At 44.9% G+C, this 18539-nt stretch overlaps 1 protein-coding gene, 2 long non-coding RNA genes and 1 other non-coding gene across 4 annotated transcripts in view; 1 reads left to right on the top strand and 3 right to left on the bottom strand.

Annotated features, from left to right (window-relative positions):
- SMIM13 (small integral membrane protein 13) overlaps nt 1–3485 on the bottom strand; it is a 42829-nt gene extending 39344 nt beyond the window's left edge. Inside the window, exon 1 of the mRNA XM_007973690.3 lies at nt 2927–3485. Coding sequence (XP_007971881.1) covers nt 2927–3002 — 76 coding nt within the window. The 5' untranslated portion in view covers nt 3003–3485. The remainder of the gene's footprint in view (nt 1–2926) is intronic.
- A 119-nt stretch (nt 3486–3604) lies between these two features.
- LOC140708822 (uncharacterized) lies at nt 3605–4545 on the top strand. Its single transcript, XR_012089032.1, has 2 exons — nt 3605–3897; nt 3980–4545. It is a non-coding gene; the product is annotated as an uncharacterized lncRNA (long non-coding RNA).
- Nucleotides 4546–16610: 12065 nt separating this feature from the next.
- The window catches only part of LOC140708823 (uncharacterized), a 36556-nt gene continuing 34627 nt past the window's right edge, over nt 16611–18539 (bottom strand). Inside the window, exon 5 of the long non-coding RNA XR_012089033.1 lies at nt 16611–18047. This is a non-coding gene — a long non-coding RNA (uncharacterized lncRNA). The remainder of the gene's footprint in view (nt 18048–18539) is intronic.
- On the bottom strand, nt 16642–16745 carry LOC119626885 (small nucleolar RNA U13). The gene has a single exon (XR_005243076.1). It is a non-coding gene; the product is annotated as a small nucleolar RNA U13 (small nucleolar RNA).

Below are 18539 nucleotides of genomic sequence, written 5' to 3'. Positions count from 1 at the left end.
GTGGGCGCCTATAATCCCAGATACTTGGGAGGCTGAGGCAGGAGAATCGCTTGAACCCGGGAGACGGAGGTTGCAGTGAGCCGAGATTGTGCCATTGCACTCCAGCCTGGGCAACAGAGCGAGACTCCAGATCAAAAAAAAAAAAGAAAATAAATGTGTTCGGCCAGGCGTGGGTGGCTCACGCCTGTAATCCCAGCACTTTGGGAGGTCGAGGTGGGCAGATCACCCCAGCTCAAGACCCGCCTGACTGACCAACATGGAGAAACCCCATCTCTACTAAAAATATAAAATTAGCCGGGCATTGGGCCAGGTGCAGTGGCTCACACCTGTAATCCCAGCACTTTGGGAGGCCAAGGCGGGTGGATCACCTGAGGTCGGGAGATCAAGACCAGCCTGGCCAACACGGAGAAACCCCATCTCTATTAAAAATAGAAAATTAGCCGGGCATGGTGGCGCATGCCTGTGATCCCAGCTACTCAGGAGGCTGAGGCAGGAGAATCGCTTGAACCCAGGTGGCAGAGGTTGCAGTGGGCCGAGATCGCGTCATTGCACTCCAGCCTGGGCAACGAGAGCAAAACGCCGTCTCAAAAAAAAAAAAAAAAAAGATAAGAAAGAAAAGAAATGTATTGTTTAAGCCACCCACCACTCTCCGGTATTTTGTCATGGCAGCCCTGGCAAACTAATATCGCACTCTAGTTTCTCTCTCAAGTCTGGTCTGATCCTTGCCTCCTCTCCCCAAGTTCCCGCCCCATCCTAGTCAAAAGATGAGGCTACTCCATCATCAGTTCTCCCAACAACAACAACAAAAAGTATTGATTACTTCATCATGGAGCTTTTAGTTCTTGATCATTCCAAACAACTAAAGTGTCCTAGCACAGGGGTCCCCATCCCTAGCACACAGGTCCCTGGCCCATGCAGGCGGCGAGTGGTACCATCTGAGCTCCGCCTCCTGTCTGATCAGCAGCACATTAGATTCTCATAGGAGCACCTATTGTGAACCTATGGTGAACTGCGCATAGGAGGGATCTAGGTTGCTCGCTGCTTATGAGAATCTAACTAATGACTGATGATCTGAGGTGGAATGATTTTATCCCAAAACCATCCCTGCTCCGTCTGTGGAAAAATTATTCTCCACAAAACGAGTCCCTGGTGCCAAAATGGTTGGGGACTGTTGTCCTAACACACCTCATCTCTCTTATTCTTTAATGTTTCTGAAACTAAAAGCACTTCTAGAAAAATTTGTATAATTAAACCATCAAAGAGCTGTTTAGAGACGAGAGAGCAATTTGGAATTCTGAAGTCACAAAGGTAAATTTGGCAAATATCCTAGCCAAGGTATGGCAGGGTCTACATGTCACATTCCCTTGTCCAGGTAGCTTGCATTTTCAAACGAGAAAGGGTAATAAATGCTTTCCCTCCTTCCCCACATCCAAACATATCACAAGGAGTTTGTTCTCCTTACTTCAAGAACCTTAAACATCTACAATTAGTTCAATATTCTAATATTCTTCTGCTTGTTGACATCACAAGCAGAAAATTAAGAAAAGTTATTCAATTGCTTTATCTCATCAGAAAAGAAAGGCTGTAAATTAGAAGTTTTAATCTGGTGTTATAGGAAAGCACAATAAATTTTAAACATACATACAAGGCCAGGCGCGGTGGCTCATGCCTGTAATCCCAGCACTTTGGGAGGCCAAGGCGGGTGGATCTCATGAGGTCAGGAGTTCAAGACCAGCCTGGCCAACACGGTTAAACCCCATCTCTACTAAAAATACAAAAATTAGCTGGTCATGGTGGTGGGTGCCTGTAATCCCAGCTACAGCTACTCCAGAGGCTGAGGCAGGAAAATCACTTAAACCCAGGAGGCGGAGGTTACAGCGGGCCAAGATCAGGCCATTGCACTCCTGCCTGGGCGACAAGAACGGGATTCCATCTCAAAAAACAAAATAAAATAAACCTACAAGTTTATAAATACATATACACGCATATGCACAAGTGCACACGTCTTCCACAGCATCACTAAGTAACAATTTGTACATTTATCGTGTAATGAACAAGCCCTATAGTATCTGTATGAATTCTGACCCATTATTACATCAACCTGAACCCATACTTCAGTCTCATAAATATGTGTAAACTCCCTGACATGTGTTCTATATACTTTTTAGATTTTCACAATTGCTCAGTCACTTTGCTAAGAGACCTGTGGTTATCAGCTACTATATATGTACAAAGAAATAAAAAAGATCTAAAATTGGGCTAACATTATCCTAAGAAGAAAGTTGAACGTCCTCTCATTCCAACAAGGAAAATACGCACAGCATTCAAAATAGCACCATTATTATAGAACTGAGAGTTAGGTTACCTGACCCTGGAAGTTTAATATAGCCAGTGTTTTTAAGCTCTGCCTGGTCTCGACATCTCTGCTTGGAATGGAGTTTAAGGCTGAACTCTGAGTAAACCATTGAACGGGTGCTGAAAACCCAACTCTAGCCCACCCGCTGACGAAACGAAGGTGACACCTCTCATCATTAAGGTAAGAATCTGTGCAAATGAAAAAGGACTAACCAATCACTTCACCTTCGAATGCAGGCCAAGGTTACAATCTGGGCAGCCTGTGGTGAGAATGAAATCAAGAGCAGACGCTGCCGGTGAAGCAAGACAGAGTTTCACTCAGAGTCAGGAAGCCCTGCAGCCTATCCTTTCCCTCCCCCAGGATGCCCGAGGGCCGGCCATGGGTAAAGGGCCCCCCTCTGCGCTCAGCCCTAGAGGCTAAGGGACAACAGTTGATTTTAAGACACTTGTCCGTCCACGCCCTTTTTTAAACAAACAAACAAAAAAAACAAAAAACAAACACAAAAACAAAAAAACAGCAGATCAGTGACCTGGCGTGTGGAACTGCCCCGCGGCTGCCGCCCCCACTCACCGCACACCATCAGCAGCAGGACGATCAGCAGAGTAGCCACGAACACAAGCAGGGTCAGCCCGACGCTGTGCCACATCTTGGGGGCAGAAGGGCGGTCGGCTCGGGGCGGCGGGCGCGGACGGCAGTGAACGAGGGCGGCCGCGCGTCCTGCGCTTCAGCTGCGGGCGCCAGGCGCGGCTGGGCGCCGGGGCGGCATGGGCGGCTGGCGCCCCCTCAGCAGCGCCCTCAGGGGGTGGGGCGGCGCAAAGGCGGGCACTGTGGGACCGCCCGCCCGCCCGATCCCTTTCCCGCCCGGGTGGCCAGAGCGCTGGAGTCAGGCGGGCCGCAGGGCGCCTCTAGTCCGTCATCGCCCCGGGAAGCCGAGGCCGCGGCACCCAGAGACCCCGGCGATCGGATGTGCTTTCATGGCGGACACCGCGCGCCTGTGGGGAGGACAGAGGGTTAGCGCAGGGACACACGGCGGCCACAAGGCCTTCGTCGCTGTCCACCCAAGTGTTTCTGAGACCCCAGGGATGCCAGATGTCAGCGCCTCCCGGCCGCGGCTGCAGCGGCTTCTCCGCCCCAGGCCCCCTACCGCTGCGGCAGCATATCACCGAGCTCGGCTCCTCCGCGGCGCGGGGGCGGCTGGGAGATGGAGTGCAGAGCCTGGTGGAGACGGGAGGGCGTTGTCTCGCATGGACTACAACTCCCAGAAAGCACCGTCCACTCGGTCTTCGCTGCTTCCATCCTAGGGCTGCTCTGCCTTTGGTCTTGCTCAAGTCGCCTCATTCGGAAGAAGGTGGGCTGGCCTTCTCCGAAGCCGCGGATTTGGCTGCCCGCAGTCCTGAGGCGCCAGTGAGATTTCGGCCATTACTCCGTATACGAAGTCGTTTTGTTTCCAGCCGTGATGAAGTACGCCGAGGGAGGAAAGAGGCGGCGGCTGCCTGAAAAACTGGTTGCTCGTGCACCTAGCCCTGTTGCCGGGGGCGAAGGTTGGATATTTGGGACTTGGAGGAAGTACTCAGGTCCCTCATTTTTCCCTTGCAACAGATGTTATGTTCTGTCTTTTCGTAGGTAAAACATTTCAGAAATGGCCCGCGGGTGACTTAAGGACAGCAGCACTGCCCTCAGATCGCCTGCCTGAATTGTAAGTTAGACTCAGCTGCTTCCTTGAGACCAAGCGACAGCTGACCCACAGCTTGGAGGTTTTGCCGCACTGGCTTACTCCTCTACGAAACAAGACACTTTCATAATCTCAACTATTCTGTCTCCACCTAAAATTAAAACTCCCCACTTCCGCCAGATTACATTCACCTAACAAGTGAAATCTTAACAAGAGGTGCCCCGAGAAGAATAGAGGGTAAATGTGTCCCTCTTTCAGAAGGAATCAGAGCCTTCGCATTTTCCTGTGACTCTTTTGCTTCCTGAGATACCTTTCTACTCTTCTAGAAATTACAGTTCCCTGTCTTCTGTCTCCAGAAACAAACACAAAAGTTCGAAGCAGCAATCCCTTGATTTAATAAATGTATCCTGCCGTACCCAGCTGCCATGCTATGTGAACTGTATTCCCTAAGAAGCAACATTAGGAACAGATACCATATGTAAAAATACATTAAAGGATAATTACTTGCTTTGCAACAGATTTAATATAGATTCCTGTGAAGAGAATGAACCCAGTGAAATTAAGATATATTTACAAAAAAATCAGTTTGTGCTTATTTCATGGATGGTTCAATTACTTTGCATAAGTAAAGCACATTTTATTAAAAACCAGTTGAAAATAGCAGTCAGGGCTAGGCGAGGTGGCTCACGCCTGTAATCCCAGCACTTTGGGAGGCCAAGGTGGGCAGATCACCTGAGATCAGGAGATCGAGACCAGCCTGGCCAACCTGGTGAAACCCTGTCTCTACTAAAAATACAAAAATTAGCCGGGGGTAGTGGTGGGCGCCTGTAATTTCATCTACTCGGGGGGCTGACGCAGGAGAATCACTTGAACCCTGGAGGCCGAGGTTGCAGTGTGCCGAGATCGCGCCACTGCACTCCAGCTTGGGCGACAGAGAGACTCCGTATCAAAAGAAAAAAAAAAAAAGCGCCATCAGAAGAACTAAAACAATTTATTTTAAAGGACCTTTTTATCATTGATTCACATATATTGGAATACCTATAGAGGCCAGGCACTGTTCTAAGTGCTGGGGATACAGCAGTGAATAAGACAAAGTGCCTTTACTCAAGATGCTTATATGATGGTTGGAGAAAGACAATAAGCATACATAGAGAAATCTCAGGGACTGCTATTAATAATTCAGTCATGAAAATAAGACAGTGTGATAAATGTAGGTGTGTTATTTTAGCTTGTGGGGGATCAGGGAAGGTCTTCCTGAGGAAGTAACATTTAATCTGAGTCCTGAATGACAAGAAGGATTCATGGAAAGACCTAGAGAAGAACACACCAGGTAAAGGGAACAGCTAGTGCAAAAGCCACAAGAAGCAAATCAACTTGGCCATTGCTTTAAGCCTTGTCAATGTTTCTCAACTCTGGATGCACGTTTCAAATCACCTAGGGAGATTTATAAATTACAAATAGCTAGACCTCATCCCCATACCAAATGAACAGAATCTCTGGGAGTAGGGCCTAATCATGGTTGTTTTCTATTTTTGTTTTTGAGGCAGACTCTTTGTCTGCCACAGCTGGTTGGGTGCGGTGGCTCACATCTGTAATCCCAGCACTTTGGGGGGCCGAGGTGGGCAGATCACTTGAGGTCAGGAGTTCAAGACCAGCCTGACCAACATGGTGAAACCCCATCTCTACTAAAAATACAAAAAATAGCTGGGTGTGGTGGCAGATGCCTGTAATCCCAGCTACTCAGGAGGCTGAGGCAGGAGAATCGCTTGAGCCCAGGAGGCAGAGGTTGCAGTGAGCCAAGGTCACACCACTGCGCTCCAGCCTGGGTGGCAGAGCGAGACTCAGTTTTAATAAAAATGAAATTAAAAAAATAAGCCCAGCTATTTCCAGAGTCCTTTTACTATTCTCATCCCTATAAAAAACGCTCTGCTCCCTCCTTTCTGACAGCCTCACTCCTACTTCTGCAATGTCTGTCCACATTCCTCCTCAATAAGATCTTCCTGACTCCTGTTCACTTGTCTAACTCCTCTAAGCCAATGGCTTACTGCAGCCTCGACCTCCCGGGCTCAAGTGATCCTCCCACCTCAGCCTCCTGAGTAGCTGGGACCACAGGCATGCATCACTATGCCCTGCTAATTTTATTTTTTGCAGAGATAGGTTTTTGCCATATTACCTAGGCTGGTCTCGAACTCCTGTGCTCAAGTAATCTGCCCACATTGGCCTCCCAAAGTGATGGAATTACAGGCATGAGCCACCACACCTAGTTATCAGTCTTGTTTATACATTGGAATTACCCAGGGAGCTTTAAAAACATTCCTAGGTTTTGGGCTGGGCGAGGTGGCTCACACCTGTAATCCCAGCACTTTGGGAGGCCGAGGCAGGAGGATCACTTGAGGTCAGGAGTTTGAGACCAGCCTGGACCACAAGGTGAAACCTCATCTCTACTGAAAATGCAAAAAAATTCAGCCAGGCATGGTGGCACATGCCTGTAATCCCAGCTACTTGGGAGGCAGAGGAGGGAGAATTTGTGGAACCCGGGAGATGGAGGTTGCAGTGAGCCAAGATCATGCCACGGCACTCCAGCCTGGGAGACAGAGCAAGACCCTGTCTCAAAAAAAAAAAAAAAAAATTTCCTAAGTTTCATACCAGGAATACTGAAGGCAGGGAAGGAGGTATAGAGGAGCTCTAATTTTTTAAATATTCTCCATGTTTTGATGAACAGACTTGAGACAACACCAGTGTAAATTACATTTAACAATTGTGTGCCCACCTTGTGATAGCCCTTGGATTGTTTCATATTTAGCAATTCAAAAATATATATATATGTGTTCATATATGTCTTACTTCAGGCTGCTATAACAAAATACCTTAGATTGGGTAGTTTATATACAACAGAAATTTATTGTGTACAGTTGTGGAGGCTAAGAAGTCCAAGATCAAAGTGCCAGCAGATTCAATGTCTGGTGAGGGCTCGCTGCTTCATACATGGCACCTCTTGCTGTGTCCCTACAAGGTGGAAGAGGCAAGGCATTTCACTCAAGCTTTTCGGGTTTGCTTTTTTTGTTTTTTCGTTTTTTTCTGAGACAAGGTATCACTCTGCCGCCCAGGCTAAAGTGCAGTGGCACAATCATGGCTCACTGGGCTCAGCCTCGACATCCTTGGGCTCAGCTGATCCTCCCACCTCTGCCTTTAGAGTAGCTGGGTCTATAGGCATGTGCCACCATTCTCCTGGCTAATTTTTTTGTATTTTTCGTAGAGATGGGGTTCCACCATGTTGCCTAGGCTAGTCTCAAACTTCCAGGCTCAAGTGATCCGCCGGCCTCAGCCTCCCGAAGCGTAGGATTATAGGCGTGAGCCACCACACCCGGTCCTTGAGCTTCTTTTACAAGGGCACTAATCTCATTCAAGAGGGTGGAGCCCTCATGACCTAATCATTTCCCACAAGCCTCACTTCTTAATAGTATCACATTGGGCATTGGGTTCCAACATAAGAATTTTGGGGGGACACCAATATTCAAACCATAGCAGTATAAATACACACAAATATGTACATATATCTTCTTTCCCATATCTGATTCTTCGTGGGGGAACACTTACCTCTCCTCCTCTGCTATTTCCTTCCATGAGGGAGGCAGCTCAGGTGGTGTAATTACAATATGTCTGGTCTCTCTGTGCTCTTTTATCCCCTCTGTCCCTGGTCAGTGGAGGAGTGATTTACTTAACTGGTGTCTTTAGGAAAAACTGGGTTTGCAGAGCTCGTCTTTTCCCACATTCCTCTTGAATCTGAGCTGCTCATGCCTTATATCCACATAGGCCAGCAGCAAAGGGAGGTCCACCCTAGTTGCTTCAGCTTAGGTCCAGTCAACAGGTCTGACTGGCTCGCACGTTATTTTTTGTTCTCTGACGTAACCTTATTACTAAAGGTAATATTTTCGCCTCCAAATGTCTTACTTCTTGTTTTAATTTCTCAGTTGAAGAGCAGTATTGTTTTCTCTCAGCAATCCCATACTTATTTTAAGACAATTAAGAGAAGGAGTCATGTCTCATTAGATTGGTATTAAAACAAAGAGAGAGAGAGGAACTATGAACTCAGCATTTATGTGTTATCACATAGTAGGTGCTTGTCAGATTTTGATCCAAATGTTTGATCTCTAAAGCCTCGCAAATTTTAGCCATTTGATCACTAAATATTGTGGGAAGAATATGCTAAATGCGGGGTGGATACAAGGTAAGACAAGATTCCTGCCCTCATGGAAAATCCAGTCCCACACCAAGTATTTACCAAACACCTACACCTACTTTGTGCCACGCACTGTGTTTGCTAGTAGCAGTACAAAAATAAATATGCTCCCTGATATAAAATAGCCCAGCCTGGCTCAGTATTTTTCAATGTTGACCCATCTGTGCGTCGTGAAATTAATTCAGTGAGCGTCATGACCAGTACTTTAAGGACTAGAATAGAAGCCATAAATGTATATCACAAGTAGTAAGGGCAAATACTATTCACGGAACTTTTATTTCAGTTATTTATGTATGTGGGTGTGTGTATTAGTGGAGTGTGTGTGTGAACTGAGTTGCAATGCAAAATATATTCTTACTATGGGTTATAGTTTATAAAAAGATGAAAAATCCAGTCTAGTAAGAGGGAACCAGACATGTATATATGTGACTTTTTTTTTTTCTTTTTTTTTTTTTTTAGATGGAGTCTCACTCTGTCACCCAGGCTGGAGTACAGTGGCTCACTGCAACCTCTGCCTCCCAGGTTCAAGCGATTCTCCTGCCTCAGCCTCCCACGTAGCTGGGACTATAGGCATGTGCCACCACGCCCAGCTGATTTTTATATTTTTAGTAGAGATGGGGTTTCGCCATGTTAGCCAGGCTGGTCTTGAACTCCTGACCTCAGGTGATCCACCTGCCTCGGCCTCCCAAAGAGCTGAGATTACAGGTGTGAGCCACCATGCCTGGCCGACTATTTAAATATTGCTTTACGTGTATAATATAGGATTTTTCAGATGTGATTGAGGCTTAGTGACTCTAAAAAAATTTGTAGTAGGTAATGAATTGAACTGACATCCAAACCCAGGTCAGTATGACTTAAAATAAAATTTTGTTTCCATTGTACCACAGACAGGAAAAGATCTGGGGGAAAGGAAAGATTGAGGGAAAAACCATGAGCAGATTCTTGAGGTCATGAGTACATTTGTGAGCGGGATGGTTAGGATGCCTAAGATTCCATGGAAAAGATAACAGTTCCTTTCAGTTCTGAAAAATTTGGAGTAGAGGGGGACTATGGTGGTTAAGCTCCTGCTCTGCAATTCAGCTCTGGCTTTGAATTCTAACTAACTTAGTTGAATCACTTCATCTCTCTAAGCCTCTTACTAATGTTTAATACAGTAACAATAAATTTATTATTACTAATAATAATACAGTTGACCTTCAAACAACATAGGTTTGAACTGCACAGTTTCACTTACGTAAGGGTTTTCTTCTACCTCTATCATTGCTAAGACAGCAGAACCAACCCCTCCTCTTCCTCCTCCTCAGCCTGTTCTGAGGATGCTGCAAGGATGATGCTGCAAGGATCACCTTTATGATGATCCACTTCCAGTTAATGAATAGTAAATATATTTTCTAGTCCTTATGATTTTCTTTTATTATTTTTATTTTTATTTTTATTTTTATTGTTTTTGAGACAGAGTCTCACTCTGTCACCCAGGCTGGAGTGCAGTGGTACGATCTCGGCTCACTGCAACCTCCGACTCCCAGGTTCAAGTGATTCTCCTGCCTCAGCCTCCCAAGTAGCTGGGATTATAGGCACGCACCACCATGCCTAACTAATTTTTGTATTTTAATAGAGACGCGGTTTCACCATGTTGGCCAGGATGGTCTCGGTCTCCTGACCTCGTGATCTATCTGCCTCAGCCTCCCAAAGTGCTGGGATTACAGGTGTGAGCCACCGCGCCCAACATGGTTTTCTTAACATTTTCTTTTCTCTAGCTTACTTTTTTGTATAAATAACATAATAGCATATAATACAAATAACATACAAAATACATGTTAATTGACTGTATATGTTATTTGTAAGGCTTCTAGTCATTCGTAGACAATATTAGTAGTTAAGTTTTTGGGAAGTCAAAAGTTATATACACGTTTTTGACTGCCTGGGGGGGTTTAGCATCCCTACCCCCACCCCGCGTTGTTCAAGGGGGAACTGTAGTGCCTTCTCCATGGAATCATTTTGAGAATGTAATGAGATACTACATAAAAAGAGCTTACCTAGCACAGTGTCACCCTGCACTTACGATGTCTTCAATAAATGCCATTAATATCTTAATAACCTAATTTATATATTTTTACTATTTTTTTGAGACAGAGTCTCGCTCTGTCACCTAGGCTGGAGTATAGTGGTGCGATCTTGGCTCACTGCAATGTCTGCCTCCCAGGTTCAAGATTCTCCTGCTTCAGACTCCCAAGTAACTGGGACTACAGGTGCACACCACCACACCCAGCTAATTTTTGTATGTTTTCATAGAGATGTGGTTTCACCATGCTAGTCAGGCTGGTCTCAAACTTCTGACCTCAAGTGACCCGCCCGCCTCAGCTTCCCAAAGTGCTGGGATTACAGGTGTGAGTCACCACACCTGGCCCTAATTTATTTTAATATAAGGGAAGGAACTGGGTAGCAAGACTGGTTTCATTAAATTCATTTTTACTTGATTTGGAAAAGAGTCTGTCAGAATTTGATCAGAAAGCCAGAACCACCGAAAGGGGCATGGAATGCAGGATTTACTGTAGGAGTTAAGTCTCAGGCAATTGTGGGAGCTGACAGGACAGCCCAAACAGGCTGTTGTTTCCGTGTCTACTGTTGAGCCTACAGTCGCTGAAACAGCAGTTGGGAAGGAAAGTTGGATGTGAACAAGGGCAAGGGCGAACTGGAAACTGCAAGGGCAAACTAGGACCAACAAAGACAAGCAAACCCTGCAAAGACTATCTGGAACCAGCACCCTCCTCTCCCCACTTCCAACCTTGATGCCGTAGATAATGTGTAGATGAAGCTTGTGCCCTTCACTATGGAACCGAGCACGCACTCAGTCCAGGAGTTGAAGAAACTGATGGGAGAGGTCTGGCAGGAGCTGGAGTGTATTCGTTTCCTAGGGCTGCCATAGCACAGTACCAGAGAAATGCGGTGGCTTCGACCACAGAAAGTGAGTGTCTCACAGTTCAGAAGGCCAGGACTCCAAAAGCAAGGTATTGGCCGGGCCATGCTCCCTCTGAGGGCTCTAAGGAGAGTCCTTTCCAGCTTCTGGTGGCTGTGGCAATCCTTGGCCTTCCTTGGCCAAGCTGCATCACTCCAATCTCTGCCTCCACCATCACACAGCATTCTTCCCTGCGTGGCTGTGTTGCTGTGTCTTCACATGGCCTTCTTATAAGGACACTAGTCGTGGGATTTAGGGCCTACCGTAATCCAATAGGACCTAATCTTAACATAACTAATTACAGTTGCAAAGACTCTATTACCAAATAAGGTCACATTCTGACATTACTGGTCAATGTGAATTTTGACAGGACAACACTGCTCAACACAGTACCTAGGGGAACTGTGGTTTGGGGTGCTTTCTCATGCCTATGAGGTGAGCTAGCTGCAGAGCAGTGACAATATGCCTGCCCTTCACCAGTCACTAAAGCATTTAAAAAAATGGCAGCTGCTTCATTTCAACCTCTCAAATATCATCCAACATGTCTTTATTGGCCAACGCTGATCCAGAAACATAAAGGAAGGTAAATACTGGGAAATTCCAGTTTCACCAAATTGTTATAATACATGGTCACTACACAGTGAGAGTCACTGATGACTCTCAAGTCAAAAAGACTTGATGGGAACGTTGTTTTAAAAAATATTGATCTGGCAGCAAAGTGGAGGAGAGATCAGGGTAAGAAAAGATTGCAAATCCATTAAGAGATTGCTGGCACAGTCTAAGACAGTGGTCTCTAAGTGTTTTTGATTATGCTTTTGGTAATCATAGACTAAATAAATTGGGCCAATCCTCTAGCTGAATCCAACTAAAAAGTCGGAATTAAAACAAAAATCTTTTTACAAACATCGGCTGGGTGTGGTGGCTCACGCCTGTAATCCCAGCATTTTGGGAGGTTGACGCAGGTGGATCACCTGAGGCCGGGAGTTTCAGACCAGCCTAGCAAACATGGAGAAACCCCATCTCTCCTAAAAATACAAAAAATTAGCCAGGCGTGGTGGCAGGTGCCTGTAATCCCAGTTACTCAGGAGGCTGAGGCTGGAGAATTGCTTGAACCCAGGAGGCGGAGTTTGCAGTGAGGCGAGATCATACCACTGCACTCCAGCCTGGGCAACAAGAGTGAAACTCCATCTCAAAAAAAAAAAAAAAAAAAAAAAAAGAATCAAATAGCTAATGAGGCAATGAGAAATAAGTGGGCCAAGATTGGGGAGAAGATAGAAATTGAAAATCTAAAACAAGAACCAGGCATTTGGAGGTTCTTTTACCCAGGGAGGGCATTCAAAGGTCCTAAGAGGAGGCTGAGCAGTGCTTCCCACAACTCTGGGTTGACAAGGGCACAGCTGGAGTTGTGGGACTGGGGCTCGAGAGAATCCCAGGCACAGAGGGCTCAGACCCCAAAGGGCCTCACCACAGGAATAAAGGGGCGACTGAAAATAAACCTGAAGCCTGGTTGGCTTTGACTGATCGGTCTGACCCAGAAAAGTTCAATTTCTGAAATTGGATTAGGGGAATCCTGGATTAGTATAGCCTTAAGACCTGGCAGAAACAAAGAAAGAAGCTCATCGTCCTAGGCCTCAAATGATTTCTGCAAACACCTTTTCAAACACAATTTCCAGCACATACTCAAGTATTTTTTTATTGTATGCCATTCTTAAAAGAAAAATTTTGAGCACACACGTTTAATACACATTTGTTTACAAATTATCACACGTTACTTTATATTATGGAATGTACAGAAAAAGAAATACTAGAGGATGAGATGAATATGAATAAAATATTTAAGTTTTTAAAATTTTATTTTTGTATTGCAAGAAGCAGTTTTATTTGAGTTAAAATTATTTACGAAAGCCCAAAGACATACTTCATGATACTCGTACAAACTATTTTTTCCTGTTGGCTTTTGCTCCAGAGATCACAGCTGTGAAATATATGTAAAATAAAAGTAGGACTGGATTCAGAAAACTACTCTACTTTTCTAATTTCCAATGGGTAGTATTTTTAGAAATATTTACAATGGAAAAAAAGTTTACTTTAAAACTTTAATTTGCAAATCATCTCAAGAACCTCAAAAGGTAGAATTCTCTGAATGTTAAAAACACACAAATGTGCTGCATTTGGGGAAGGAGATATCTCCCCCACCTAAAACTTTATTTTTAATAGTGGAGAAAATTTTTAATATCACGGTGTTAGTTTGCTGGAACCACAAAGTACAAAGAACCACAAACTGGGTAGCTTAAAACAACAGGAGTTTATTCTGTCACTCTTGTGGAGGCTAGAAGTCCAAAATCAAGCTGCTAGGAGGGCCATGGACCCTCTGAAGGTTCTAGGAGAGGATCCTTCCTTGCCTCCACCAACACTGGATAGCCCCAGGTGTTCCCTGGCTAGTGGCAACATAAATGTAGTCTTCGACGACTCCTTACCTGGTCCTCTCCTCTATGTGTATCTGCTCTCTCCTCTTGTTGTAGGGACATCAGTCATATAAGGGCCTACCAGCTGGGCACAGTACCTCACACCTGTAGTCCCAGCACTTTGGGAGGCCGAGGGGAATGGATCACCTGAGGTCAGGAGTTCAAGACCAGCCTGGCCAACGTGGTGAAACGCCGTCTCTGCCAAAAATACAAAAATTAGCCGGGCGTGTTGGTGGCTACTTGTAATTCCAGCTACTTGGGAGGCTGAGGCAGGAGTATTGCTTGAATCAGGGAGGCAGAGGGTGCAGTGAGCTGAGATCACGCCATTGCACTCCACCCTGGGAAACAGGAACAAAACTCTGTCTCAAAAAAGAAAAAAAAAAAAACCCTTATGACTTCATCTTAATTTAACTAATTATATCTGCAATGACCCTATTTCCAAATAGGAACTGAGGATAAGGATTTCAACTTAACTTTTTGTGAGACATAATTCAATCAGTAACTATCACCAGTCTTCATTACTTCAAAAAATCTTTTGAAAATGATTAATACTTTGAGGTTTAGCAGTTCAATGACCTATATTCACTTTATCTTAATACTTAATTTTAATATTTGTCATAATTTTAAAACATCTATGACATAATAAGAAATATATATTTGGTCTCCATCTCCAGTTCTTGACACAGAGCCCCTAAAACTCTTGCAGTTTCCCAAGCAATAGGAGTACTAGGAGCATCTTTTATTTTAATATTTGGTCCTCAACTCTGTGATATGGTTTGGATGTGTCCCCACCCAAATCTCATGGGGAATTGTAATCCCTAGTGTTTGGGGTGGGGCCTGGTGGGAGGTGACTGGATCATGGGGGCAGATTTCTCATGAATGGTTTAGCACCATCCTCTTAGTACTGTTCTCACAATAGTAAGTCCTCTCAAGATCTGGTTGTTTAAAAGTGTGTGGCATCTCCCCGCTCTCTTGCTCCCGCTCCAGGCATGTGAGATGTCTCACTACCCCTTTGTCTTCTGCCACAATTGGAAGCTTCCTGAGGCCTCCCCAAGAGCAGAAGCCACTATACTTCCTGTACAGCCTGCAGAACTGTGAGCCAACTAAACCTCCTTTCTAAATTACCCAGTCTCAGGTATTTCTTTATAGCAATGTGAGAGTGGACTAATACACTGTGGTTCCTGAGACAGAGGTCCTACATCCTTTGGAAATTATTGGGATGTCCAAAAGGCGATGGGAATGTATTTTGTTCTAATCAGGCAACTCTCGCTGGGCTCCTGAATGGAGCTGGTCACCAGAAAGACCAAGCCATGATTAGAAGCTTGGAACTTTCAGCTCCACCCGGCATCCTCTGGGGAAGAGGGAGGGACTAGCGACTGAGTTAATAATCAGTCATGCTTCCATGATGAAGCCTCCACTAAATCCCTAAACTACCAGGTTCAGAAAGCTTCTGGGTTGGTGAGTACGACCACGTGCTGGGAGGTTGGCACATCTCAACTTCATGGGGACAGAAGCTCCTGTGCTGGGGACCTCGCTCTATGTACCTCTTCATCTGGCTGTTCATTTGTATCCTCTATCATATTCTTTATCATAAACCAGTCAATGAAGGAAAATGTTTCCCTGAGTTCTGTGAGAAGTTTAACAACTTATGGAGTGTGAGGAGAGGATGGTGGACAGCCCTGATGTACAGATTTATAGCTGATTGCTCACACATACAGTAGGCCCAGATCTGGCACTGGAATCCAAAGTGGGGCAGTCTTGTGGAATGGACCCATAACCCGTGGGGGCTGCACTAACTCTGGGTAGTTAGTGTCAGAAATGAATTGCAGGGCTGGGCACGGTGGCTCACGCCTGTAATCCCAGCACTTTGGGAGGCCAAAGCAGGAGGATCACCTGAGGTCAGGCAACTCTCGCTGGGCTCCTGAATGGAGCTGGTCACCAGAAAGACCAAACCATGATTAGAAGCTTGGAACTTTCAGCTCCACCCGGCATCCTCTGGGGAAGAGGGAGGGACTAGCGACTGAGTTAATAATCAGTCATGCTTCCATGATGAAGCCTCCACTAAATCCCTAAACTACCAGGTTCAGAAAGCTTCTGGGTTGGTGAGTACGACCACGTGCTGGGAGGTTGGCAGCAGAGACCAGCCTGGCCAACGTAGAAAAACCCCGTCTCTACTAAAAACACAAAATTAACTGGGCATGGTGGGCATGGTGGTGGGCGCCTGTAATCCCAGCTACTCGGGAGGCTGAGGCAGGGGAAACACTTGAACCTGGGAGGCAGAGGTTGCAGTGAACTGAGATCGTGCCACTGCACTCCAGCCTGGGCCACAGATTGAGACTCCATCTCAACAGGAAAAAAAAAAAAGGAAATGAATTGTAGGACACTCAGCTGGTGTACAGAGGGTTGGAGAATTGGTTCTTGTGACACACACGCCCACATTTGTGTCAGCAGTGTGATAAGAAATCATTTTTCTTTAATACCTCAAAAAAATGAAGAATTCCAAATGAAAACACTGCCCCTCTCACTGACTTTTGTTTTTTTCTTTTTTTAGACAGGGTCTCACTCTGTTGCCCAGACTGGAGTGCAGTGGTGTGATCATGGCTCACTGTGGCCCCAAACTCCTGGACTCAGGTGATCCTCCCGCCTCAACCTCCCATGTCTGTAGTCCTGGCTAATTTTTTTAATTTTTAATTTTTGTGGAGACAGAGTCTCACTATGTTACCCAGGCTTCTGACTGACTTTTGAATTATGACATACATTTTTTTCTATCTCATCTACTTACTATATAAATATTTTTCTTGAAATTCAGCTAGCAAATTTCCATCTTTATTGTTACTTAGTTGTTCTTGAACACTAAATGGAATACGTTACATTTTTATTGTTTTTATAAATAAGTTAGAAATCCACAGAAACTCAGTTTAGCAAATTTTTATTTTTTATTTTTATTGTTCACATCAGGCAGGGAATGTGCCAATGTTGTAACAAAGCTCAGGGGAGGTACATCTCACATGTGGACGTGAAAACTCAATCATCAAGCTGATGAACCACAAAAGGATCTAGAAAAGTTTTAAACATATGAAACAATTCTGTGTCCATGCTTGTGTGCAGATAGGTGACACTGTTATATAACTTTTTGACTTAAATCATCTAACAGTGGAAACGCTTTTCAACATTCTTTTTCAAAACACTCTCTCAACTTCATGAACATAATGAAGGGACACCACAAACTGGGGCCTATTTGATGGTGGAGGGTGGGAGGAGGGAGAGGAGGAAAAAGAGCAACTATTAGGTACTAGGCTTAGTACCTGGGTGATGAAATTATCTGTACAACAAATCCCTGTGACATGAGTTTACCTATAAAACCAGCCTGCATATGTGCCCCCAAACCTAAAACAAAAGTTAAAAACAAAACAAAAAAACCAAATCCAAAATACTCTCTCCATAGGGTGCAACATTTCTAAACCAACTATTTTCTCATTTGTTGTTATATTCTTTTTAGCTTGAGGAAACATATGAAATGAGGTTATTTTTCCAAAAACATCTGTTACATAGTATGCTATAGAGACTCACTCTATCTTTTTGTTGCAGAAAATGTCACTGTCTTAGTTTAGTTTCAGCTGCTTTAACAAAATGCTATAGACTGGGTAACTTATAATCAACAGAAATTGATTTCTCAGAGTTCTGGATGCTGGGAAATTCAAGATTAAGTTGCCGGAAGAGTGGGTGTCTGGTAGTAAGCGCCCACTTCCTCGTTCACAGATGGCACCTTCTCACTATGTCCTCACATGGTGGAAGGGCAAGGCAGCTCTCTGGACACTAATCCCACTCATGACCTATACCCCCTCCCAAAGGCCCCCTTTCCTAATGCCATCACATTGGGGAATTAAGTTTCAACATATGAATTTTGGGAACATTGACATTTAGAATGTAGCAGTCAGCCAATTCTGTATCCTCATCTTCTGGGATGAATGCTGTGATCCTCACCCAGTATATCCCCCTGTGATTTTGGTCTTGTTGCTCCAGGTATAGGGAGTGCTGGCAGGCATTTCAGGGACTGTCTTGGCCACACTGCTTCCTGGGGTGGACATCCAGTGACTATCCTATGCAGGAATATAAAGAACTGGCCATCTCAGCCCAACTCAGGACAACTCTGAAGGGCCATTCTAGCTCCAAAGCTCCTGTGGGTTCAGTCAAGAGTCCTGGCCTGAAATGCATCTCGACTTCTGCCTCTCCTCTGTTCGATTCCTTCTTCCCCCTTCCTTCTATGGGTGTTGAAACCAAGGATGAGCCCTAATAATCATCCAGCAGAATGTGTCTCAGAATTTTCTTCCCAGGAATCTAACTTATGACACTTTCATCTAAAAGAAATAAAAAATATGTGTAACTTATCTTTAAGTACTTTGCCAAGAAAAAAGTCAGAAAACTCCTGGTGGTAAGAAAAGGTTTGCCTGGCCATTTTAGTGATGGCCTGTTAATTTATTGTATTTATTTATTTATTATTATTATTTTATTATTATTATTTTTTGAGATGGAGTCTCCCACTGTTGTCCAGGCTGGAGTGCAGTGGCAGAATCTCAACTCACTGCAAGCTCCGCCTCCTGGGTTCATGCCATTCTCCTGCCTCAGCCTCTGGAGTAGCTGGGACTACAGGCACCCGCCACCATGCCAGGCTATTTATTTATTTATTTATTTTTAGTAGAGACAGGGTTTCACCGTGTTAGCCAGGATGGTCTCGATCTCCTGACCTCGTGATCCGCCCATCTCAGCCTTCCAAAGTGCTGGGATTACAGGTGTGAGCCACTGCGCCAGGCCATGGCCTGTTATTTTAAAATCTTGCTTTTACAAAATCA

The sequence above is a fragment of the Chlorocebus sabaeus genome, chromosome 17, assembly GCF_047675955.1.
Source record: "Chlorocebus sabaeus isolate Y175 chromosome 17, mChlSab1.0.hap1, whole genome shotgun sequence".
NCBI lineage: Eukaryota > Metazoa > Chordata > Mammalia > Primates > Cercopithecidae > Chlorocebus > Chlorocebus sabaeus.
The sequence above is the reverse complement of the archived record's forward strand: the minus strand, read 5'-3'. Positions and strand labels throughout refer to the sequence as shown.